Raw genomic sequence first — 21,810 nt, 5'->3', positions numbered from 1 at the left:
TGATGGATTAAAATTCGGAGGAGGATTTGTATTTTCCAAAGACATATGAGTCAGACCATGATATAGCGTTGCAGATGGGACTTGTAAACTTGGGTGGTGACTTTGAATCGACAGATGAATCCCTAGACGCAACAATGGCTGACTCTAAAGAAAACGCACCATTAAATGAGTTTAAGCCAGAGGACATCGCTCAAGTGCAGCTAAGAAGTGGTAAAATACTATCAACTCCACCATAGAAAGAGATCTCCAATAAAGATTAGGGGAAAGAGATAGTCATCAACAAAGATATCATGTCAAGGACTCCAAGAAGAAAGATACTTCAGTCAAGGGGATAGATTATAATATCTTATCTCATCTAAGGAAAATCCCGACGCAACTTAGCATATACGATGCTCTTGTAATGTCTAAGGACCTTCGGGAGACATTGATTCAGGCTCTCAAGTACCCCTAAAGGTACAAAGCATATTTTGTTGAGTGCAACATAACTAAAGTCATATAAGCTCGTAATGAGCTGTTAATCACTTTCACTGAAGAGGATATGATACTCGAAACGACATATCATAATTAGCCTCTGTATGTCACTGTAGAAAGCGACGGGATGATAATCAGTCAAATCCTAATCGATTCAGGGTCCTCCATAAATTTCATGAGATTGAAAGAATTAAGATCGTTGTGCCTCGACGTGGAGCATCTTTGACCATATAAACTAATGGTGCATGGCTTTAACAAGAAGGGGTAGAAGACCCTAGGATCATTTACGCTCTCCCTCACATTTGGAGAACTTCATATAGATGCCAAATTTCATGTGATTAATGCAAATACCGCATTTAAGGCGCTTCTGGGTCACCCATGGTTGTATGAGTACGGCATTGTCCCGTCAACACTGCATTAATTTATGAAGTATCTCAGGAATGGAGTAAAATTCAGGATATCTGATGACATCCAGCCCTTCGCAGTCCATGAAATAAGAATCTATGAAGATGCCAAATATTTAATTTCAAAAAAGCTGAAGCCGTCGAGCTTTCTTGAGGCTCAGGCATCGGATACAGAGATTGCAAAGCAACTTAAACAAGAAGGCAGAAAGAAGCAGGTGGGGAGAAAGAAGGAAACATCAATTCTTCTCAAAGCATCGACCATTCCTAAAGAAAGGAAACATATACCTCATCTAGAGAGTAACACAGACGAAAGTGATGCCACCCCTACCAAATCCGAGGGTATGTCAGTCAACGGCTAAATGGAGTAGGGAGGTTAAATATTCAATGATGATTATGACTACGACTCTATCTACATTAAAACGGTGCAGGGCGTATTCTCCAAAAGAGTAGGTAGCCTGTCAACCTCAAATAGTGTATTCGTAGTTACGTGTATTCCCCTGCAATACTTCAAAAAAATTATTCCACGAGAGGTGCATAATGTTGAAGAGCTTGTAACATTCTATATACCTCCCCAAAGAAAAAGGGGTAGGCAAAAGTCTATTTTACTCAATTGGCAAGCACAAAAAAAAAGAAAATCGCGACTGGTCTGTATGCTCGTCGATTCCAGGGAATTAGTACCTACGAGATTTCCCAGGTATAACATCAAAAATATCCAAAGAATGTTACGGACACAAGGTAAAACTCGTTCCTCCAAACAACAAGTTGGTTTCTGCTTAAGTCTCTGGTATTTAAGAAAACCTCACTCATTAAATAAGAATGATATTTTTGCAAAAGAAATCTAGGATTTATCGTATGAAAATACCCCCAAAAGAAGATTTATCGAACAATCACATGCGGGAAAATCAAATCTGATAACAATGGTGATGAGGAGACGTACGAAGTTGACACATATAATGATCAACGAGTTGAGGCCAAGCTTGCTCCAGAAGAACTGGAAGATGGTGCACAGGCAGCTACTATGGATGACCTAAAAGAAGTCAACTTGGGAAGAGGAGGACTCACGCCCAACCTTCATTAGTTCTCTCCTACCCGATGAGCAAATAGAAAAATAAAAGAACTTCTCTGTTAATACAAGGACTACTTTGACTGGACATACACTGAGTTGCCTGGCTTATCCCCTAATGTGGTAAGTTCACAGATTAGCCATCAAACCAGATGTGGCACTGTTGAACAAGCTCTAAGGAGAATGATATTGGAGATTAAGGAATAGGTGATTGCTGAAACCAAGAAGCTCATATAGGCAGGTTTCATCCGAGAAGAAAAATATGTCAACCGGATCGCAAATTTTGTCCCTGTCAAGAAGAAGAACTATCAGATTCGTGTCTGCATCGATTTTAGGGACCTCAATAGGACGTACCCAAAGGATGATTATTCGTGCCCAGTGTCAGAGATTACTGGATAGATAGCACTTATAACTATGACATGTTCTCATTTATGGACGGATTATCGGGCTACAATCAGATCAAAATGGCACCTGAAGATAAAAAGCACACATCATTCAGAACGCTCATCTGCATATTCTGCTACACGGTTATGCGCTTCAGCCTAAAGAATGTTGGTGCCACATACCAGCGGGCAATGACACGTACCTTTGATGAATTGATACATCAAAAGGTCGAGTATTATGCAGACGACAAGGTCGTTAAGAGCATAGACCGCAAGTATCACTTAAATGACCTGAAGATTATATTTGAAAGGATCAAAAAGTTTGATTTGAAGATGAACCCTCTTAAATGCACCTTCGATGTCTCTTCCGATAAATTCATGGGTACGTTGTTCGCCACCGAGGAATCGAGATCAACCCTAACAAAATCAAAGCAATCATGGAGATGCCGCCTCCCAGAAATCTCCGACAACTTTGTTCTTTGCAAGGACAACTGACTTTCATTCGATGATTCATATTAAATCGATCGGGTAGGTGTCAGTCATTCTCCAAATTAATAAAGAAAGATGTTTGTTTCAAGTGAGACGAAGAGTGTTAGAAAGCATTCAACAGTATCAAAAGATACTTGTTAAATCCGCCCATTCTCGCAGCGCTAATTCAAGGGAAGTCTCTTATATTATACATGACAACACTAAAAGATCCCTCAGAGCATTATTGGCCCAACACAATGAAGAAGGATTACATCAGTCGGAGGCTGATTGGAATAGAAATTCGTTACTCCCCAACTGAGAAGCATTATCTGACGTTGAACTTTGTCATCAAGAAACTCCGTCATTATACGCTTTCTCATAAGATTATGTTTATATCAAATATCGATCCGTTGAAGTTCTTAATAACAAGACCAACGTTTAAAGGTCGTTTAGCCAGGTGAACAGTTATATTACTGCAGTTTGATATCACGTACATGCCACAAAAGGCGATTAAGGGATAAGCTTTGACAGATTTCCTCGCCGCACATCTAATCCCAGCAGACTCTCCACTCAATGATGATTTGTCTGATGAGCAAATCATGCAGGTCGAATAAAATGAAAAACCATTTTGGGAGATGTATTTCGATGACACATCATCGATTAAACCTGCCCAACCGCCAAATCTTGCAAGGGCCCGAGCCGGCATCGGTCTCATTTTCATAGCACCTAAGGGAGGCATAATGAGATTTTCATTCAGTTTAACTGATCCTCGGACCAACAATGAAGTCGAATATGAAGCTCTAATAGCATGACTGGATATTGCAATCGATATTAGAATCAATAATCTCCAATGTTTTTACGATTCTCAACTTGTGATAAATCAAATCATTGGCATTTATAAGATTTACAAACTTGAATTGGCCCACTACCACCTGCGAGCTCTTGAGCTTCTAAAACATGTGCTAAGTGTTAGAACAGCTCAAGTTCCTCGAGGTCAAAATAAGAAAGCAGATTGCCTGATCAAATTGACCAAGAAAATGACGAACATCAATGAGGAAAGGCCTATATTCATTTGAGTTTACACCCACAGGGTGTTGGAGCCCGCTCTGCTATATTTCCTAAAGGCACAAGAAGTACCAAATTCAATACAGTAAGATACAATTCCAATTGACCCTCAATCTCTGCATCAGATCATTATATAAAATTATTCGGAAGGATATCATGTAGCCAAGAGACGTAAAGCTAGTCAAGCTTCGGAATCATGGTTGCATTATTTAGATGTTGAAGTATAAGATGATTGGAGGGAACCCTTCATCGACTATTTCAAAAAAAGTAAACTACTAACAGATAAATCTCTAGCCACGCAAAATCAGAAGAGAGTGTTATAATACGCGTTTATCAATGACACACTGTATCGTCGGGCTTTTGACCAGATATGGCTAAGATGCTTAGGGACCAAGGAAGCCGATAGAGTGGTAGCAAAAGTTCATTTAGGACTTTGTGAAACACATCAGTTAGGTTCCAAGATGGCTGTTAAAATCAATAGAATGGGTTACTATTGGCCGATATTGATGAGAGATGTATTGACCATGCTAAGAGGTGCCATGAGTGTCAGATCCACTGTGATGTTATACATCAACTGCCAAATCTCTTGCATCCAACAGTAGCATCCTGACCATTTGAATACTTGGGCACATACATAATTGGACTGATAAATCTGCCATCATCAGCCAGACACCGCTTCATTCTAGCAGTAACAGACTATTTTTCTAAGTGGGTAAAAGCAGCTCCATTCAAGGAAGTCACGTCCGAACATGTTATCAATTTTTTTACCTACAATATTGTCTATAGATTCAGTGTGCAACACCACATAATCTCGGACAATGGTACAGCTTTCAAAAGTATAAATATTTACAAGTTTGTTGATCGACACAAAATTGATTGGCGGTACTTGTCTATATACAACTCAGAAGTTGTCGAAGAAGATCCTCACCAAGAATAAAAGAGAATGACATACTAAAATGGTGAAGGCACTATGGGCATACCGTAACTTACAAGGCGACGACTAAAGTCACTCCTTATTCACTGGTGTTCAGAGTTGAAGTAGTGTCTTCACTAGAGATCGAAATGACGTCACTTCGAGTTGCTATTCAGCATGATCTCACTCAAGAATAGAATGTCCGCCTGAGAATGGAAGAATTTGATGCACTCGATGAAATTAAACTACAAGCTCAATAAAACCTGAAAATATACCAAGCAAGAATAACAAAATCATTTGACTGAATGGTGCGTCATAGATCATTTCAAGAAGGAATTGATCCTGGTGCTGAGAAGGACAATCATTCCACACCGAAAAATTGATATAAAAATTTGTATCCAACTGGGAGGATCCTTTGTCGTCGAGGTGTATCGAGGAGCTTACTAGTTGATCGATCTTGAAGATCAGAGGCCCATGTCGCCAATCAACGGTCGATACCTGAAGAAATACTATGCATAAGAATGACTATGTGTTAAACTATCATGTACTCTATATATATTATCTGATATAAATACATCTTGCATTTTAAAACTCTTTTGTGTAGCAAGAATGTATTTTAAAATCTACAACAAAATTGGGGGCAATTTAAATATTTATTCGGGTCAATTTCATATCGCATGTCGAAATCCCCTAATAAATATTCAAAATCTCAAAATATAAAGCCTATCTAAAATCTCTCTGTGAGACAGGGGCATTTTTAAATATTTATTTGGATCGACATCTTGATACTCGCCGAGATCCCCAAATAAATATTTAAAATCTCAAAAAATCTAAATTTATTCAAATCTCAAATGTCCCTACGAGACTGTGGGCATTTTAAATATTCATTCGGTATATGCTGAGATCCTCAAATAAATATTTAAAATCATCAAAGCAAATATTCCTTCAAGAGGAATACAACGAATTCATTTTTAAGGTATATGCAAGTGATTCTCTAAAGAGTTCGGAACACCATCTTCTCCAACGTACCAAGATTTTAAAAGTCAGAAAAGAGACTTGTGATTATGCACTCTAACAAATCGAGTCAGAATAACTTAAAGTATTTCAACAGCCTGAATATTAAGGTTTGAATGGGTGTAAGAGGTCGGATCAAACAAGCCCAAATATGACCGGATCGCTAGCAGCTTCATCTACTCAATACGCCATAAGAAAGACCATAGTAGTGGAACCCCCATAAGAAAAACTGTAAAAGGAGCTGTAAACTGCTGAACTTACAAAGCTCAAGCAAATCCTGAATGACGTTTGTAATTATATGGAAGAAAGAATACATTCATATATGATTACGGTAAAGAAAGATGCGAGTTATGAAAATGCTAGAAACTAAGGTGACAGTAGTGGCAGAAGAAGAACACAAGGTAACTATGCTATAAACTATCATCGATCTACAAAGTAACACTCCAGGGAGTTGAGTATGAAGTACTTTATTACTATCCTATGAGTATATACTTGACAAAAGCCAACAGGTAAATCAAATTATTAACCTCTGTTTAAAATTACGCAATTAGAGGCGCGCCTTGAGGCGCCCCTTGAGGCGCGCCTCTGCGCAATTCCTCCCAAAAATGCCTTGAAGCCTACGCAATTCCACCTCTGTAAGAGGCGTACGCCTCACTGGGACTGAGGCGCGCCTTAGAGGTGCAATTGCGTAATTCTTAGTGAGGCGTACGCCTCACTGGGATTGGGCCCACTCACTTAAATTGAAGCTTTTTTCTCCTTATACCCGAACGGCAACAGCAAACCCGAAATTTCCCCATCCTGCACGCTCCATTTCGTGAAACAGAGGGCGCCCGCACGCCGTCGACTTCCTTCCCGCCGCTTCTCCCGCCGGCGCCGCCTCTCTCCGGCGAAGTTGAAACTTCCGGCCCTCTAGGAGTACTCTGCATTAGATTTTTGGTATTTTTTTTAAGTTTAGGGTTAGATTTTTCAAGTTTAAGAAAATCTAGGGTTTATATTTTTTTTGTGTTTTTGGATTTTTGCTTTATGAAACATGGTTAGAGGTAAAGAAAAGGCGAATACGTCATCGCGGCATGACCCTTCTTGGAAATATAGCGTGCAAGTTGACGTATGAGGGGGCGAGAAAACGTATGTCTATTTAAAATGCAATTTTTGTGAGAAAGTGGTGAAGGGCGGAGTAACCCGCATGAAGGAGCACTTATCATGCTCTCATAAAAACGTAGCACCATATGCAAAAGTGTCGGACAATGTGAAGGAAGAAATAAGTGCTTACATGAAGAAAAGTATCACGGCAAAACACTTGCAACATGAGCAGTTTGATGATAGGGTCGAACATGGCGCTTATTTTGGAAGCGATAGTGGAAAGGGCTCTTCCTCCACTATACATAACAGAGGTGAAGCTTCAAATCCGGAGGTGAAGCTTCAAATCCGGAGGTGAAGCTTGGTCTATATCATTATATGAAAGACTAATACCGGAGCAGGTAGATAGGGAGCTTGCAGATTTACAACTTGTTCTATTCTGGAATAAAGAGGGTCTTTTTTTGGTTTGAATGCAGCAAAAGCAACCATTTCCAAACAGTATTCAGGTATAGTTATTTTGGTAAATGCAAGACACTTTATTCAGTTCTGATTATATTTTTTTTTGAAAACAGTTGAATGGTGGATCCAATTTGGTGATTCCACCCCTGAGTTACAGAGTTTTGTTGTAAGAGTGTTGGGCCTCACTTGTTCTTCTTCTGGGTGTGAGTGAAACTGGAGTACATATAGTCAAGTGCAAACAAAGAGAAGAAATCGACTATCAACATTCAGAATGAACTCCCTCGTATATATTATGTACAATAAGAGGTTAAGAGAGAGGAGGTTAAGGAATAAGGGGTTGAAGGATGATGAGGACCCATTGGTGTGTGATGATGTGTCATCTGATAATGAGTGGTTCATAGATGATGAGACAGATTTGTCATTATCAGACTTACAGCTAGAAGATCTAAGTGTGGATGTCTTGAGGGGCAAAGCAGATCAAGTGGGCACATCCACTAGTACCACACCACACACATCCACTAGCTCTACAGCACAACAATCAAGTAAAGGTATTCCACAACTTCTTATATTCTATTGCATTATATTTATGTCAAGTGAGCAATTAACATGATAATGATCTTTTCTCTTATTGAACAAGGAAGAGAAAAGTGAGTCATATTGAAGATGATGATGATATGACATTCATATATACAATTAGAGAAGAAGATTCCCTTGAAGACCCATTTAGTGATGGGATATGATTGCATTTTATTTGTTCTTTGTACTTTGAGAGTTTTGTTAAACTAATATTTTGTGATTTTGTACTTTGGAACATGATTTTATTGCATCTACTTTCTTACTTTCCATTATTTTCATATATCATTTAGATGTTTTTATTGTAAGATAGAATATTGCTATTATTTTTCTGCTAAAACCCTTAATTTTTCATTTATGCAATTCTATGTCCGTGAGGCTTACGCCTCAAACCGCCTCAAGGCATACGCCTCGTCTCACGGACGAAAACCGCCTCGAGGCTTAAATACGTAATTTTAAACCTTGTTATTGACAACAAGTGCATTTAAAGATTTATAAAGACAGATAGATTCTTGGAGATCTACATAATGAAAATCTTAGTGTGACATCCAAATAAGCTTTTGGAGATCTGCTAAATGAAAATCTTAGTGTGACATCCAATCAAGCTCATAGAGATCTGTTAAATAAAACCTCTATGTGTTATCCAGAGTAAATATATGGAGATCCACATAATCAATCAGTATACAACAAATGTGGTTTCCTCTAGACGCGAATCACATTTGTTGGGGGGCATTTGTTGACCCCTAAGGTACACCCAAAAGGAACAAACAAAAAAAATATAATATGATTTTTTCTAAATCATTTCATGTGCTCTATCAAAGCCACCTCGTATCTCTGCTAAGACCCAGCCGCAACTACAGTAATCATTCCCTGTGCAAGTTGGCGCTGAATGGTCACATCCTTACGTGCATAGCTAACTTCTACCCTGCTCTTCAGCAACGTTAAAAGGAGAAGGAACGAGGACATTCGGCTCCTGCTCTCTTCTCACATAAAACCCCCGCAGCTCTTGCGACCTCCTGAACGCACGCATTCTAACGCCTTTACCGAAGCCGAAGCCAACCTCCCGTCCTCCTTCCCTACTCTCTTCTCACATACGCAAAACTCCAGCAACTCTCGCTCTCATCTTCTTCCTCGACTCCTCTCTGACCTCCAACCCTAGTCGCGATCAAAGCCACCTGCTGCTTCCGATTCTCCCCTTACTCTTCCAACCATTGTACTAAACCACTACACAATAGTAGTGGCAACTCGTTCTCCTCTAAAACCTGAACGAACCCACAAGCCTTCCTCCGACCTACTCTAGGCATAACGCAAGCCCGACTCCAACTCCACCAAATCCCAACCTTCACTCCTACATATGTCGGCCCTCACACGAGCAGCCCCAATCGACCTCTTCTTCACCTCAATCAAGACCTCCAGCCCAGGTAGCTAGCCAAACCTGTAGTATTCAAAGCCTCCTCCTTCCTATTCCCTCAACCAAAAGCTTCCTAGCAATAGACCCTCCATACCTTCTACAATCCTTCGGTCTATACAGGAAGAGAGAGAAAGAGAGAGAGAGAGAGAGAGAGAGAGAGGAAGCCTTCTCCTACCTCAACCGAGCATACCCACACATGACCCAGAGCCGCCATTCCTTCCTCCGTCCCTTAGGTAGCCACAAATCCCTATAGTCGATCGACTCCAAGTTCAAATCTTAGTGTGTTAACATTTAATCATTTTTTAAGATTTGTGGTTTAAGTTTAATGTTCTCAAGAATAAATTAAAAAATAAATTCCAATGTGTAAAAGACAACATTTAATAATTAGTTCTAACACAAAATATGCAATTATTTCACCTAAGAAGCTGAAATAAAAGCATAGGTAATTTTTTATAACTTTTAATTATTAAGGACTTCTACTTAAAATGTGTTGAGTAAATTTTAGAAATTTTATTTTAAATTTGGTTAGGTCCCAAAATTCATGAAATAATTCCACTGAGATTGAAAACAACATCAAAAATATTTTATTAAATTTTATATTTTTTAAGATTTTAATATGATTTATTAAATTTTCTTGAAGTTTTGATTTAATAAATTAATGGAGTTTTTAATTTTCAAATATTCTCCTCATCTTAGAGAGGAAACAATTGCTACTAGTGTTTTAACTTGATTATTTGGGCTCTGATTTGAATTCGATTTTATTTTTAAATTTAAGTTTGATTTGCTTTTAAATTGATTTAAGTTTGTTTTATTAATTTTATTTAATTTGAATGTGTATGTTTTATGTTTACTAGATTTAAATATTCGATTTGATTTTGAAATTAAGTTTAGCATGTTTATGAATCAATTGATTCAACTTAATATTGTTTGGTTTAAATTTTAGTTTGATTCAACTATAATGTGTAGGCTTCATTTAGATTTTCTTAATTTTATGCTAGTTTTATTTTTATTTTATTTTTTTGAATTATTTTTTTAGATGATTTAACTCTTTATTTTATTTGAAGTTCAAGTTTGATTTAGATTTAATGTAGGCATTCCGATTATGATTTGAAATTTTAAATGTCTTCCTAGATTTTTAGGAGTTTCTATCCTACCAACATATGAGAGGATGCAAAAGAAGTAAATCAATCAAATCTATGCAAGCTTCTATTTAATCATTTGTTCACCTTATCACTCCAAAAAGAAATACTCTATGGATCATAGAAATTTACCTCAGTTGGGCTATGTTTGGATGTCAACAACACCACCTCCACGCCATAGTTGGTAAAAGGGTTGATGAGTGTAAATGAGGTTTCTACATGGACTTAAGGCTTGAGAATGTCATACATAAACAACCTACGACCTATAGACTTAGGTTTTGCTAAGTTCAAAGAAGGTACCTCCCTCGAGCTAATCCGATGTTCTACCTTTATAGTACTTTCGTTTAGATGACATGAAAGCAATTGATATGAAATTAGCACCTTCCTTGGGCCGTTTGGTCTGCAGAGACTATTTTGGAGGTCAACAACAATACCAACTCATCGGAGTTAGTGTACCAAGAGATTTTAGCTCTCAAATCGTTAAAAGGGTAAGGAGATATGTGAGTAGCTCTCTCCTCTCTATTCTCCTTCAACTGCTCAATTTTTGCTTGGATGAAGGAAAAGCCAAGCAATCCTCACACTGAGAGCTGCTTAGCGTGCTCATCTCTCCCTCATCACATGTGCAGGCCCAAAATGCGTTCTACGACAACCACACCTTTCAGGCTTCTTTGAAGACCAAGTCACATACTCTTAACTGGAAAATCAAAAACCCAATTCTTTCCCCAGCCCTCTCGGTTTTCAAAGAGGAAGCATGAGCAATCTTTGATTCCCTAAGACACACATGTACGCCTTTCTAGGCCCTCAGTTTCTCTCAAACTCAAACCTAACTAAACGCCCAAAGAAAACCCCTCTCGGGACTCTCTCGTTTCTCCCTAGAAGCTACAAATAGCCCTGCTCATTTTTGACATAGACACAAGCATGTCACTAATCGACCAGACTGGTTGTTTTCAAATATTTTGAAAAGAGGAACAATATCCTCTGATTATCATGCCCCTCGATCTGATGAAGATGAATGGCTGAAATTGAACTCTCCTTACATTCAAGGACATGAAGCTACCTCCAAGCATAGGAAACATAGAAAAATACATGCGGCCAGTTGTTGCATTGCTTCACTATACAAGAGTAACAAGACCAATGGCCTGCTTTAATTTTTTAGCCATTGGATCTGAGTTTACATGATTTAGAAAGGCAGATAAAGTCAAAGTCAAGTGTTGGAAGGCTATATAATTTAATGGTTGAACTAAATAGGCCAATTTGGTTCAATTTTAGTTATTTAGACTTTATTTGAATCGATTCAACCCAATTGGGCTCAAATTAGACTAAATTGAACCTAATTCAACATGAATCAATTAATTTGATGCAACCTAACTTAATTCAACTTGATCAAACTTTAATTTTATTTAATTTGATGCAAATTGATTCAATTCGACTCAGTTCAGGTCAACTCAACTCGATTGAAGTTTACTCAACTCAACAGACTTAATTTTATGCAATTTGGTCTGATTTCACTTAATTAATGAAATTAAAATCGAATCAAACAAAATAATCAATTAAATTTAATTGATTGATTCAATTTAATATATTTAGAATAGCTCGAGCCAAAACATTGAGTCGAATTGATATTAATTGGCCAAATTTGATTAAATTGAATTACATCGAGTCAAAATTGAGTTAAAGTCGCATATTTTATAAAATAGAGCTGACAAGATTCAAAAATGAATCAACAACCCGACAATATTAACATGGCATTAGATAATATGACCCAAGAACTTGTGTGAAAATGGAAAAAGAAGAAGAGAAATATGTGGAAAATGTTTTACAACCTCAAGTGTCAATTTAGAAAAGGTCAAAATATTGAAAATGTTCAACTTCATTTTTTATTTATAAGGATCCAAGGGCAACAAGAAAGACAACATCAAAAAGGTAAAAAGTACAATAAATAATTACTCATGGTACAGACTTTTCTAAAGATGAGTCATACTTTAACTAGCTTGATGAATGGCTATATTTGTTAAGTGTATACCCTCTATCTCAATGCGAGTTCCCTAATGTCAAGTGTATAACGACAAGTATATATGGGCGAGGCCACTAATGAGGTCTAGCTGAGAGGGTTGTGGATGACGAGCACCCCAAAGTAGTTGGAGACCTTTTGATGAAGCCTCGGGTTGCTTCAATGTGAGAGGCAAGTATATTCAAGTCATGGGGTAGTAAACTCTATGGTCAATTAACTATTATGAGACTAGCTAGTGCCTCTTACAAAAATACTTTCCTGTAACTTGGATGTGAATATTACTGACGAAATTCTATCCATGATAGAAGTGAAAAGTTTCGATGGGTCCTCGCCCGCAGAATGAGGAGAGGACTTTCTTTCATCGGGGGGGGGGGGGGGGAGTAATTCTCTAGCTAAGAGGTCTCATATGAACCCTTGATGAAATAATTTGAGCATATCATAATGCTATCTTCATATTGTCTTCTGAGCACATGTTTATTTGTTTAGGAAACTATCATATATATATGATTAATGGGAGGATTAGCACAAAAGCTCCTATTTGCTTGGAATCAACCAAGAATGGATTAAATCAAAGATGCTTTTAAGTGTAGCTAAACAATATTGGATAATTACTGGAATAAATCAATGATACTTCAAGTATCGCTAGAAAATATTGGATACTTAGTAAATATAATATAATTGTGCTTTTTTTTTTTTAGTAACACAATAGATATTTTAATCACGTTGATCTAGATGTTTAGTGAACTAGAATATTTTGTCTGTTTATTAAGGTAATTGTAATACTGTAGGGGTTCGAGAACTCTTTATTTTGTTTTTGTAATGTTGAGTATAGCTTAACCAAGATATTCATAGAGCAATATGTTTCATTTGATTATGTGGTGTGTTTGAGTGTCATTATTTTCATCATATTATATGACTTTACTGCACATGAATATTATTTTTTTAGGTTTAGAATTATGTAATTACTAAGTAATTGTTTTCTTTGTTTGTATTGTTATATTATTTGACACCCATGATCTTACTGAACTAGAGATGTTCGACTTGAATCATCCTTAATTTTGTTATGGACAAGGAAAGCTTGCTTCTTTACTTGTACTGTGGCTAATGACTTAGCAAGCTAACTACATATAAAAATATAAAAGGTATAACAGTAAATGAGTGATAAGTATATAGTATGTATGCAAGTAGATGTTTTTGTGTTAGAATGTGATTATTATATTGCATATGAATTCTTATGAACTATATTGCATTGTGAGCAACATTGGATTGTTTCTATATTTGCTAATCTCCCCTTGCAATTTAGATTTTTTTGATATAATGTTTATATTTGTTACAATATAATACCTATTGTAACTCATGTATTTTTCATTGAACATATTTATGCCCTATGTTTTGTTGTCAATACTTTAACTAGCAGGTTTTAACTGATGAGTTTGAGTTTGTTTCTTACAAACTTATCTCTTATTTTTTATAATTTTCAGGTTACATTTGCATCATTGAAAGGAGAGTTCCTGAACTCATATTTCAGCTATCATGAGTAGGTGATTTAGTAAGTTAATTGATTTAGTAGCAATTTTTTCTGAAAGTGAGCTATTACAATAGTTAAGTTTCACCTATATTTTAGCGGATGGATTATTAGATGTTACTGATACTCCTTTTTTTTTTTTTGGTGGATAATTATTATTATGGAAAATTTTATATTTATCGGATTAATCTAAATTTATCAACTCACTCATCACATTGATATTCCTCTAGGCCCAACACGCAGGCTACGACAACCACATCAAAGATATACTTGCAGCTTAAATGACTGTTTAAAACTAGGGCTGCAAGCGAACCAAACGTTCGACGAGCTACTCGTTGTTCGGTTCGATTAAAACTCGTTTGTGATCGTTTAATTAACTAAACAAACAAACTTGAACAATATTTTAAATACTCGATTCTTAAATAAACAAACTTGAACGCTAATGCGTTCGGCTCATTTATGTTCGCGAACAACATCATTTGAAGTTCGTGAACAAGCTCGACATTAAGCTCGATAAGAAGCTCGATTCATGTTCGATTTTGAACTCGTGATTAAGCTCAATAAAAATAATTAATATTTGACTATAAAATTAATAAATATAAATAATCATTGCCTTTGTTACATAGACAATTGATTTTATTATAAATGTGTTTGTTCATAGATATGTGTTCATGAACGTGTTTGTTTGATAGTTAAAAAAAATTTGTTAAATATGTTCGTGAACAAGCTTGATAAGCACTAAACGAACGAACATTAACTGAACATGAACCGAACATGAACACTCATTAATTTAAATGAACCAAACATGAACACAAACAATAAAGCTCGAACAAACATGAACCAAACTTGAACAAACCGATACTAAATGAACACAAACATGAACACTCACATACTCGGCTCGGCTCGGTTCGTTTGCAGCCCTATTTAAAACTAATTGCAATGGTCTAACCTCTGGAAGTTCTGAAGTCAAAACAAGCTTTTTAATGACCTAAAGAAAGCCATCAATAAATAAATACTCATCTAGACAAGACATTGAATATAGCCATATTTCCAAGACCGCAGCGTTTTTTCCCTAAATTCTTAAATATTGCAATTAGCAATACTTCTGGTACAGAGCATCAATTTTAATCTATAGATTAAAATACTAATGCAATTTGTTTGAGAAGTACAGAAAATTTTGAAACAAGCTAACTTAGCCAACCTTACCGGTTTCCCCTTGTAGAGAAGAGCAATAAGTATGCCAAATAGAGGTTTACCTGCATAACGAAACACCATTTCAAAGTCTACTTCTCCCCCCACAGCATTGCCTTAATTTTGAAGTCTCATGGTTAGGGCAAATTATTAGGTCAGGTGACCGGACCTATCTCCGCGTTCAAACACTAATAGAAAGCGGACATTTGGCTGATTAAACGTGGATTTTTTTAATATAAACTTTTTTGCTTTATGTCTTGTCAGCCCGATCGACCCGACCAAGTAACCCATATGGTTTGAATTCAGGACTACAAGAATGGAAACGGAGCATTTTTACATTTCACTCGACATTTTCACTCCTGTATTACTCTCGGCTCTCTGCTCTCGGATTCCTGCAATACCTTCGGTTCTGCAAAACCTTCTTCCCGGTGGTAGACGAGACGACGACATTGGAGAACATCAGCATTTAGAAAGGTAATGTTGCGCCTATGTTGCGCTTGAGTTGCGCTTTTGGTGCGTTTATGTTATATTTTAAATTTTAGGATTTAGTGTTAATTTTATACATAGCATTGTTTGTTCAATTTGATCTTAAAATATTTATTTTTTGAATTTCAAACTTCATCGTAAATGAAGAAACAAATTATGTGAAACGCTTGGCTATGCTTTGGTTGCGCTTTGGTTGCGTTTTGGTTGCGCTTTATCTGAATTTTTTTTTTCCAAATGTCATATCAAAGGTCAGTTACTTCTCAATGCTATGTTACCACTTTCAGAAAAACTTGTGATGCTTTTGTCTAGATAATTGATGATGAACTTGAGCAGACTTTAAAAAATTTGAACATTCATCAGTTTTTTAAGTTTCCAGCATTCCAACAATGTATACTACTTATTTTTAATATTCTGAAATTTTGGAATTCTGCTGATGAAGGCTTCATTGTGAATGGTTATTTACTTAAATTCACTTCTGACGAGATTGCTTTGTTGACTAGTAAGATTTTGAATAAGTAATTATTGATATGTTTTTTTTTTTACTTTAAATGTAACATTAACAAAAAATTTCTAACAGGTATGCCTAACAGAAGTTTTGATATCAAATGGAGGAATGATCCCCTAACTAGACCTCTAATAACTGAAATAAAAACTGAAATATCAAAATTATATAGATTGACTGATAATGCTACGAAGTTAAAGACTTTTATAATGTTTTTGTTATCTAATCTTTTTTTTCACTAAATAATCATAAAACCCCTTAGAATGCTCACATCTGTAGCAAATAATGTAAATGAGTTCACTTCTATCAATTGGACTTCATGTATAAGAATATTCATATATAAAATTATAGGTATCCCTCCTAGAGAATCCAATATTCTCACATCCTCCAACTTCCTCTGCAAGGTAGGTAAATACATCAACGGTTCTAATCCCTGCATCTGTCATTGACTTTAGGATGGAAGCTTTTTTCTCAACAACATTCCTACATGATCTCAGAAGGTGTCAGTCGGCTGGGCTAGCCAATTCATGGTTGTAGGATTCAATAAATTTTTTGACATGCCAATAACCATCTTCATCAACTACAAGCCTCACTATGGATGGGCAACCGGTTCTAACATCTGGTTTAGTAAATCTCTTTATTGAATTAAGATCAATACTTTTTCTTGAAAGTAGCTTTTGAACATACAAAGTCCTTGGATTTTATCTTCCTAGAATTTGTCCAAAAACTGTGATGATCCTTGCGGATGTTAAAGCCATTATCATGGGCATAAGTACAAAAACATTCATATGCTTCTTTCTCATCTCTATAAACAACCTGAAATGATAAGAAAAAAGATTAAAAAGCACAACTAAAACGCAACTAAAGTGCAGGTAAAGCGCAACTAAAGCTCAACTAACGCGCAATTAAAACGCAGGTAAAGCACAAGATTAGTTTATCATCTTTCTTTACCAATCCTTAAAACAATAATGTTCTTCTTCCTAAAAATAATAATGAAAGCTAAACAACAACATATAAGAGCTTCTTTTAACTTTTCCGTCAAAACAATTCAGTTCTTCTTCCTATAAACAATAATGGGCTGAAACAGCAACATTTAAGATCATAAGCCTCTAATGAGCTGAAACCTATGCCCTTTCTCTACGTCAAACACAGCAGCTATGTTTACAACTTTCTAGCTCGCTTTTCCATAATACAACTTGCGATGAGATTGAAACTTACCGATATGTTGAAACCTGAGGAATTTCCAGCTAAGTTAGCTTCAGATTCATGCATCACTTCTGATTCATGCATCCCCTCTTCCACATTTCTCTTCCGTGAGCATTCCATCTCTTTTCTGCAATTTTCTAGCTCATTTTTTCTTCTAAAGCAATAAACATTCAGATCTTTCGCGGGCTCCTAAAATAAAGGCAACGTTTAAAATGAAAATAAAGTGGACTGGGTCGGGTCGATTGGGCTGACAAGACATAAGCAAAAAAGTTTATATTAAACAAATTCATGTTTAATCAGCCAGATGTCTGCTTTCTATTGGTGTCCGAACGCGGAGATAGGTCCAATCACCTGACCTAATAATTTGCCCATGGTTAGCTAAGAGAGATTCGCAGATCAACATACCAGTAATGAAACTCTTGGTGCCATCGATAGGATCCAAAACCCAAACATAATCAGCATAATTCTCCTTGCATCTCCAGCCATTCTCCTCCCCAAAACTGACACAATGCCAGTCGAAAAATAAACAAAACGAATCCTACTCTCCTTTTAAAGAAAAGAAAAAGTAGCTTACATCCCATGAGTTGGAAAATTCTCCATTATAATCGAACACATCGACTCCTCCGCCTCCCTGTCGGCGATAGTCACAGGACCTGCAAAGGAAAAAAAACATTTTCTCTTCAAAAACCTTCTTTCTCCCAGAACATTAAACCCTGATACCGTTGGCCGCGACAGTACTCACTGAGATCGTTCTTGTCGAGAATTGCGAAGCTTTGGCGGAAATATTTCCGGATGACCTCGCCGGCAGCGTCCGCCATCTTGTTTGCCACCGTAGAGAAATGGTCCAGCTCAATATCCGTAACCGGCGAACCAGCGCCAGAACTGACCTTGACGTCCCGGAGAGAATCCAACCCGATCCTACCCATCTGCAGACCTCGAATTCGCAAGAAAGGAAATGAATGCAGGTCTTTGGTGACTGGCCGGCGAAGGCAAGGAGAGAGTTGGGGATTGGAAGAGAGGAGAAGGCGAGAGTGAGCAGACATCATTCTCTCTCTCTCTCTCTCTCTCTCTCTCTCTCTCTGAATGCTAGCGTTTACAGTGAAGTAAAAAACCTTTTTGTGCTCCGAGCAGGTTTCCGATCGGCTGCAAACAAACCAAACGATCACGAGCTTACTGGCCGCTAGGTTGAATTAAAATTCTTTTATCATCGTTTAACTAATTAAATAAATAAATTTAAATAATATTTTTAATACTAGATTTTTAAATAAACTAGTTTGAACACTAATATGTTCAATTCATTTATGTTTACAAACAACGTCATTTGAAGCTCATGAACAAGCGCGATAAAAGCTCTATTAGTGTTTGATTTAGAACTTGTGAATAAGTTTTTTTTTTTTTTTTGGGACATTTAGGCCATTTAAGGCAAACTCACACACACAACGCATACACAAAGACTCGAACCTTGGACCTCTTAGTTGGAAGCCTAAGCTCTCAACCAATAGGCCAAGGAGAGTTGTGTAACTTGTGAATAAGTTTGATAAATATATTTATATTGATTAATCATATTTTCATTTTAAACACACAACTACTTTTATTATAAATTTAATTTCATTTTATTTTATAACTTCAATAGAATGTATTTGTTCATGAACAAGAGACATTTCATATTTACGAATGTTTGCTAGATTGTTAGTTTAAGATGTTCATTAACAAATATAAGATGAATCATAAATCGTTTGTTCGTGAACAAACTCATTTGGTTGTCGAAAATACTAGTTATGTATATATTCATGATATTGCTCATTTGATAGCTCAAGAATACTCATTAGATTTGTTCATGAATATACTTGTTTGATAGTGTAAAAAAATTCGTTAAATATGTTCATGAACATAGCTCGTTAAGACTTTTTTGTTTAAAACTCGATAAGCATTAAACAAGCTGAACATGAACCAAACATGAACACCATTAATTTAAACAAACCAAACATTAATACAAACAATAAAGCTCGAATAAAATATGAACCTAACTTGAACAAGCTAATAATAAACGAACTCAAATATGAACACTCACATACTCGGCTCGATTCGGTTCTTTTGCAACTCTATTTCCTCCCTTCACGAGGATAAATTATTTGGTGTGGAATGTAGCTCTGCTTGATCACTAAATTAAATTCCAACACATCGAGACATGCGGTTATTCAATTTATTTTGTTTCTTATTTATGTCTTGCCAGTCAATCTGATCCAATCTAGAGTTTTTATTTTTTTAATTTTTTTAATAATTTAGGATTAGCGTTCCATTTTACGAAATTTTTTGCAAAAACTCTTAAATCCAAATATTTAGGACTTTTGTGGAACTTTTAATACCTGCTAAGAAAGAAAAAATGAAAAACACCGTATGAAGATTGAGGAGAACATTGCATGCTTCGAGAAGATTACATGCTCAAAGGACGCTGAGGCTGAAAGAGGTTATGCAGTCGTCCAAAAATAAAAAGTTAATTTGGTTGGAGGTGTTGCAAGTTTCAACTTTTCGACAAATTTCTAATTCATCCCAACTTGTTATAAGGGTTTCCTAAGTTTTTATAAATTTTGTTTACAAGAGCTATGCAATGTGGATAAAATGTCATGTTAAAACAATGCACAGTACTGGACTCAAAAGAAAAGCACAACATAAAAAATGAGAAAAAGTGCAGTAAAAGTCCAGCAAAGCACAATGAAAATGCAGTGAAAGCATAGTAAAAGTGCATTAAAAATGATGAAAATGAACAAATACTACTCAGAAATTTTAAAGTTATGCATCCTAGTTTGAATTTGAAGAAGTCAATGCATGAGACGATACCATAAAAGCGCAAAAAATCACAGCAAAGTGCACTTAAAGCTCAGTTAAAACGAAACAAAAAATGAATGAAAATAACTAAGCAATTTTAAGCTATGCAACCTAATTTTGAAAATTGAAGAATTGATACCTTCGAATAAGCAGCAAAAGCGCGACAAGATCTTGTTCTTATATGACGAACTTTTGCACGTACTAGAATGATGAAGGATTAAACCTATTTGCAGTGAAGCATATGGAATACTGAACAAGAGAGAATATGAGCAGTGAAATGTCCGGATGAAAAGTAAATGGGAAGATAAAATGACCTAGCTCCAAGTCTTTTGAACTGCTACGAATTCAAATTTTTCATCCAAAGGGTCAAGTCGGACATGCTGACAAGATAAAAATAATAAACAAAATCCAATTGAATATTCACATGTCTCATCCGCATGTAAGGATTTAATTGGAGTCCTGACACAAAGCTTCGTTCGGACTCCATACCAAATAATTTCTCCTTAACGAGGTTGGTCGCAGTAGTTAATCTCCAATGAAATAAAAATTTTAGAATTGGCAAATTTTTAAAAGGCCAACATTATTATGATCGAAATTAATTCTAAAACCCAAGGTTTTAAAATTGGATTGAACCAGTCTAAAAATCGTTTCTACATCAAATTAGATTGAGCCGGTTAGTCAAATCAATCTGTTCAATTATTGAATTATATAAATAATTAAAAAAATTAATTTGTAATCTTTAGGATTAAATATTAAATAATATTCATAATTTAACAAATTAATTTAAATTTAAAATACTTAATTTTTTAATAAGTATGAAATTCTTATAATAATTATTTACCCCAAAATATCAATGAAGCATTTTCATATAACCCCACCACTTTATATGAGTTCTTAACATTTGAAAACACAAAAAAGCTATATAAATAATGGTAAGAGAAAGTGATGTGAGACTAAGAGACTGTTATATTGGATTATATAAGGGTGTAAAGTATTCCAATTGCAAAGGTTTAGAATATTTTGGTGTTTGAATAAAGGAAAAAAAAAAATACAAAGTAAAGTAAAATCAAATAAATGTAGTATAAATTATTATAGTTCATTTTTTAGGTAAATTGAATTCTTCCAATTTTGAGCGAGAATGGTTTACAACGCAATTAAGCTCGTTTGACCGCCACTAACCACCTCTGCCCGCCTCCAGCCACCATCGCCGGCCACCACCACCGGCCACCACCACTATCGTTCTCGCTGCCACACTTTAGCGGCCACCATTGCGGTCACATTGAATGGATGAAAAGAAATGTAAAATAAAGTAAAATAAAATAAATATAATGCAAAGCATTCTAGTTTATTTTTTAGGTAAATTGAATTCTTTCACTTTTGAGTGAGAACGGTTTACACCGCAATCAAGCTTGCTAGAACACCCCTAGCCATCTCCACTCACCTCCAGCCACCATCGTTGGCCATCACCATTGTCCTTATATTTTTAGTATATAATAATAATTTTTTTTTTAATTTATGTACACTAAAAAAATATATTTTTTATCGATTTCTTAATGATAAATTGATTTAACCATAAAATATTTTATAATATAAATTATGGTAAAGATGTGAATTATATCTAAG

At 35.9% G+C, this 21,810-nt stretch overlaps 1 protein-coding gene across 1 annotated transcript in view; it reads right to left on the bottom strand.

Moving 5' to 3' along the window:
* Nucleotides 1–18,442, bottom strand: part of LOC110107577 (bifunctional phosphatase IMPL2, chloroplastic) — a 30,417-nt gene extending 11,975 nt beyond the window's left edge. The window contains exons 1-4 of the mRNA XM_020837852.2: nucleotides 18,104–18,442; nucleotides 17,936–18,014; nucleotides 17,767–17,861; nucleotides 15,183–15,232 (exon numbers count right to left, since the gene is read on the bottom strand). Coding sequence (XP_020693511.1) covers nucleotides 15,183–15,232; nucleotides 17,767–17,861; nucleotides 17,936–18,014; nucleotides 18,104–18,407 — 528 coding nt within the window. The 5' untranslated portion in view covers nucleotides 18,408–18,442. The remainder of the gene's footprint in view (nucleotides 1–15,182; nucleotides 15,233–17,766; nucleotides 17,862–17,935; nucleotides 18,015–18,103) is intronic.
* Nucleotides 18,443–21,810: the final 3,368 nt, after the last annotated feature.

Source organism: Dendrobium catenatum, unplaced genomic scaffold (genome assembly GCF_001605985.2).
Source record: "Dendrobium catenatum unplaced genomic scaffold, ASM160598v2 fragScaff_scaffold_1355, whole genome shotgun sequence".
Taxonomy (NCBI): domain Eukaryota; kingdom Viridiplantae; phylum Streptophyta; class Magnoliopsida; order Asparagales; family Orchidaceae; genus Dendrobium; species Dendrobium catenatum.
This window is presented reverse-complemented; position numbering and strand designations above follow the sequence as displayed.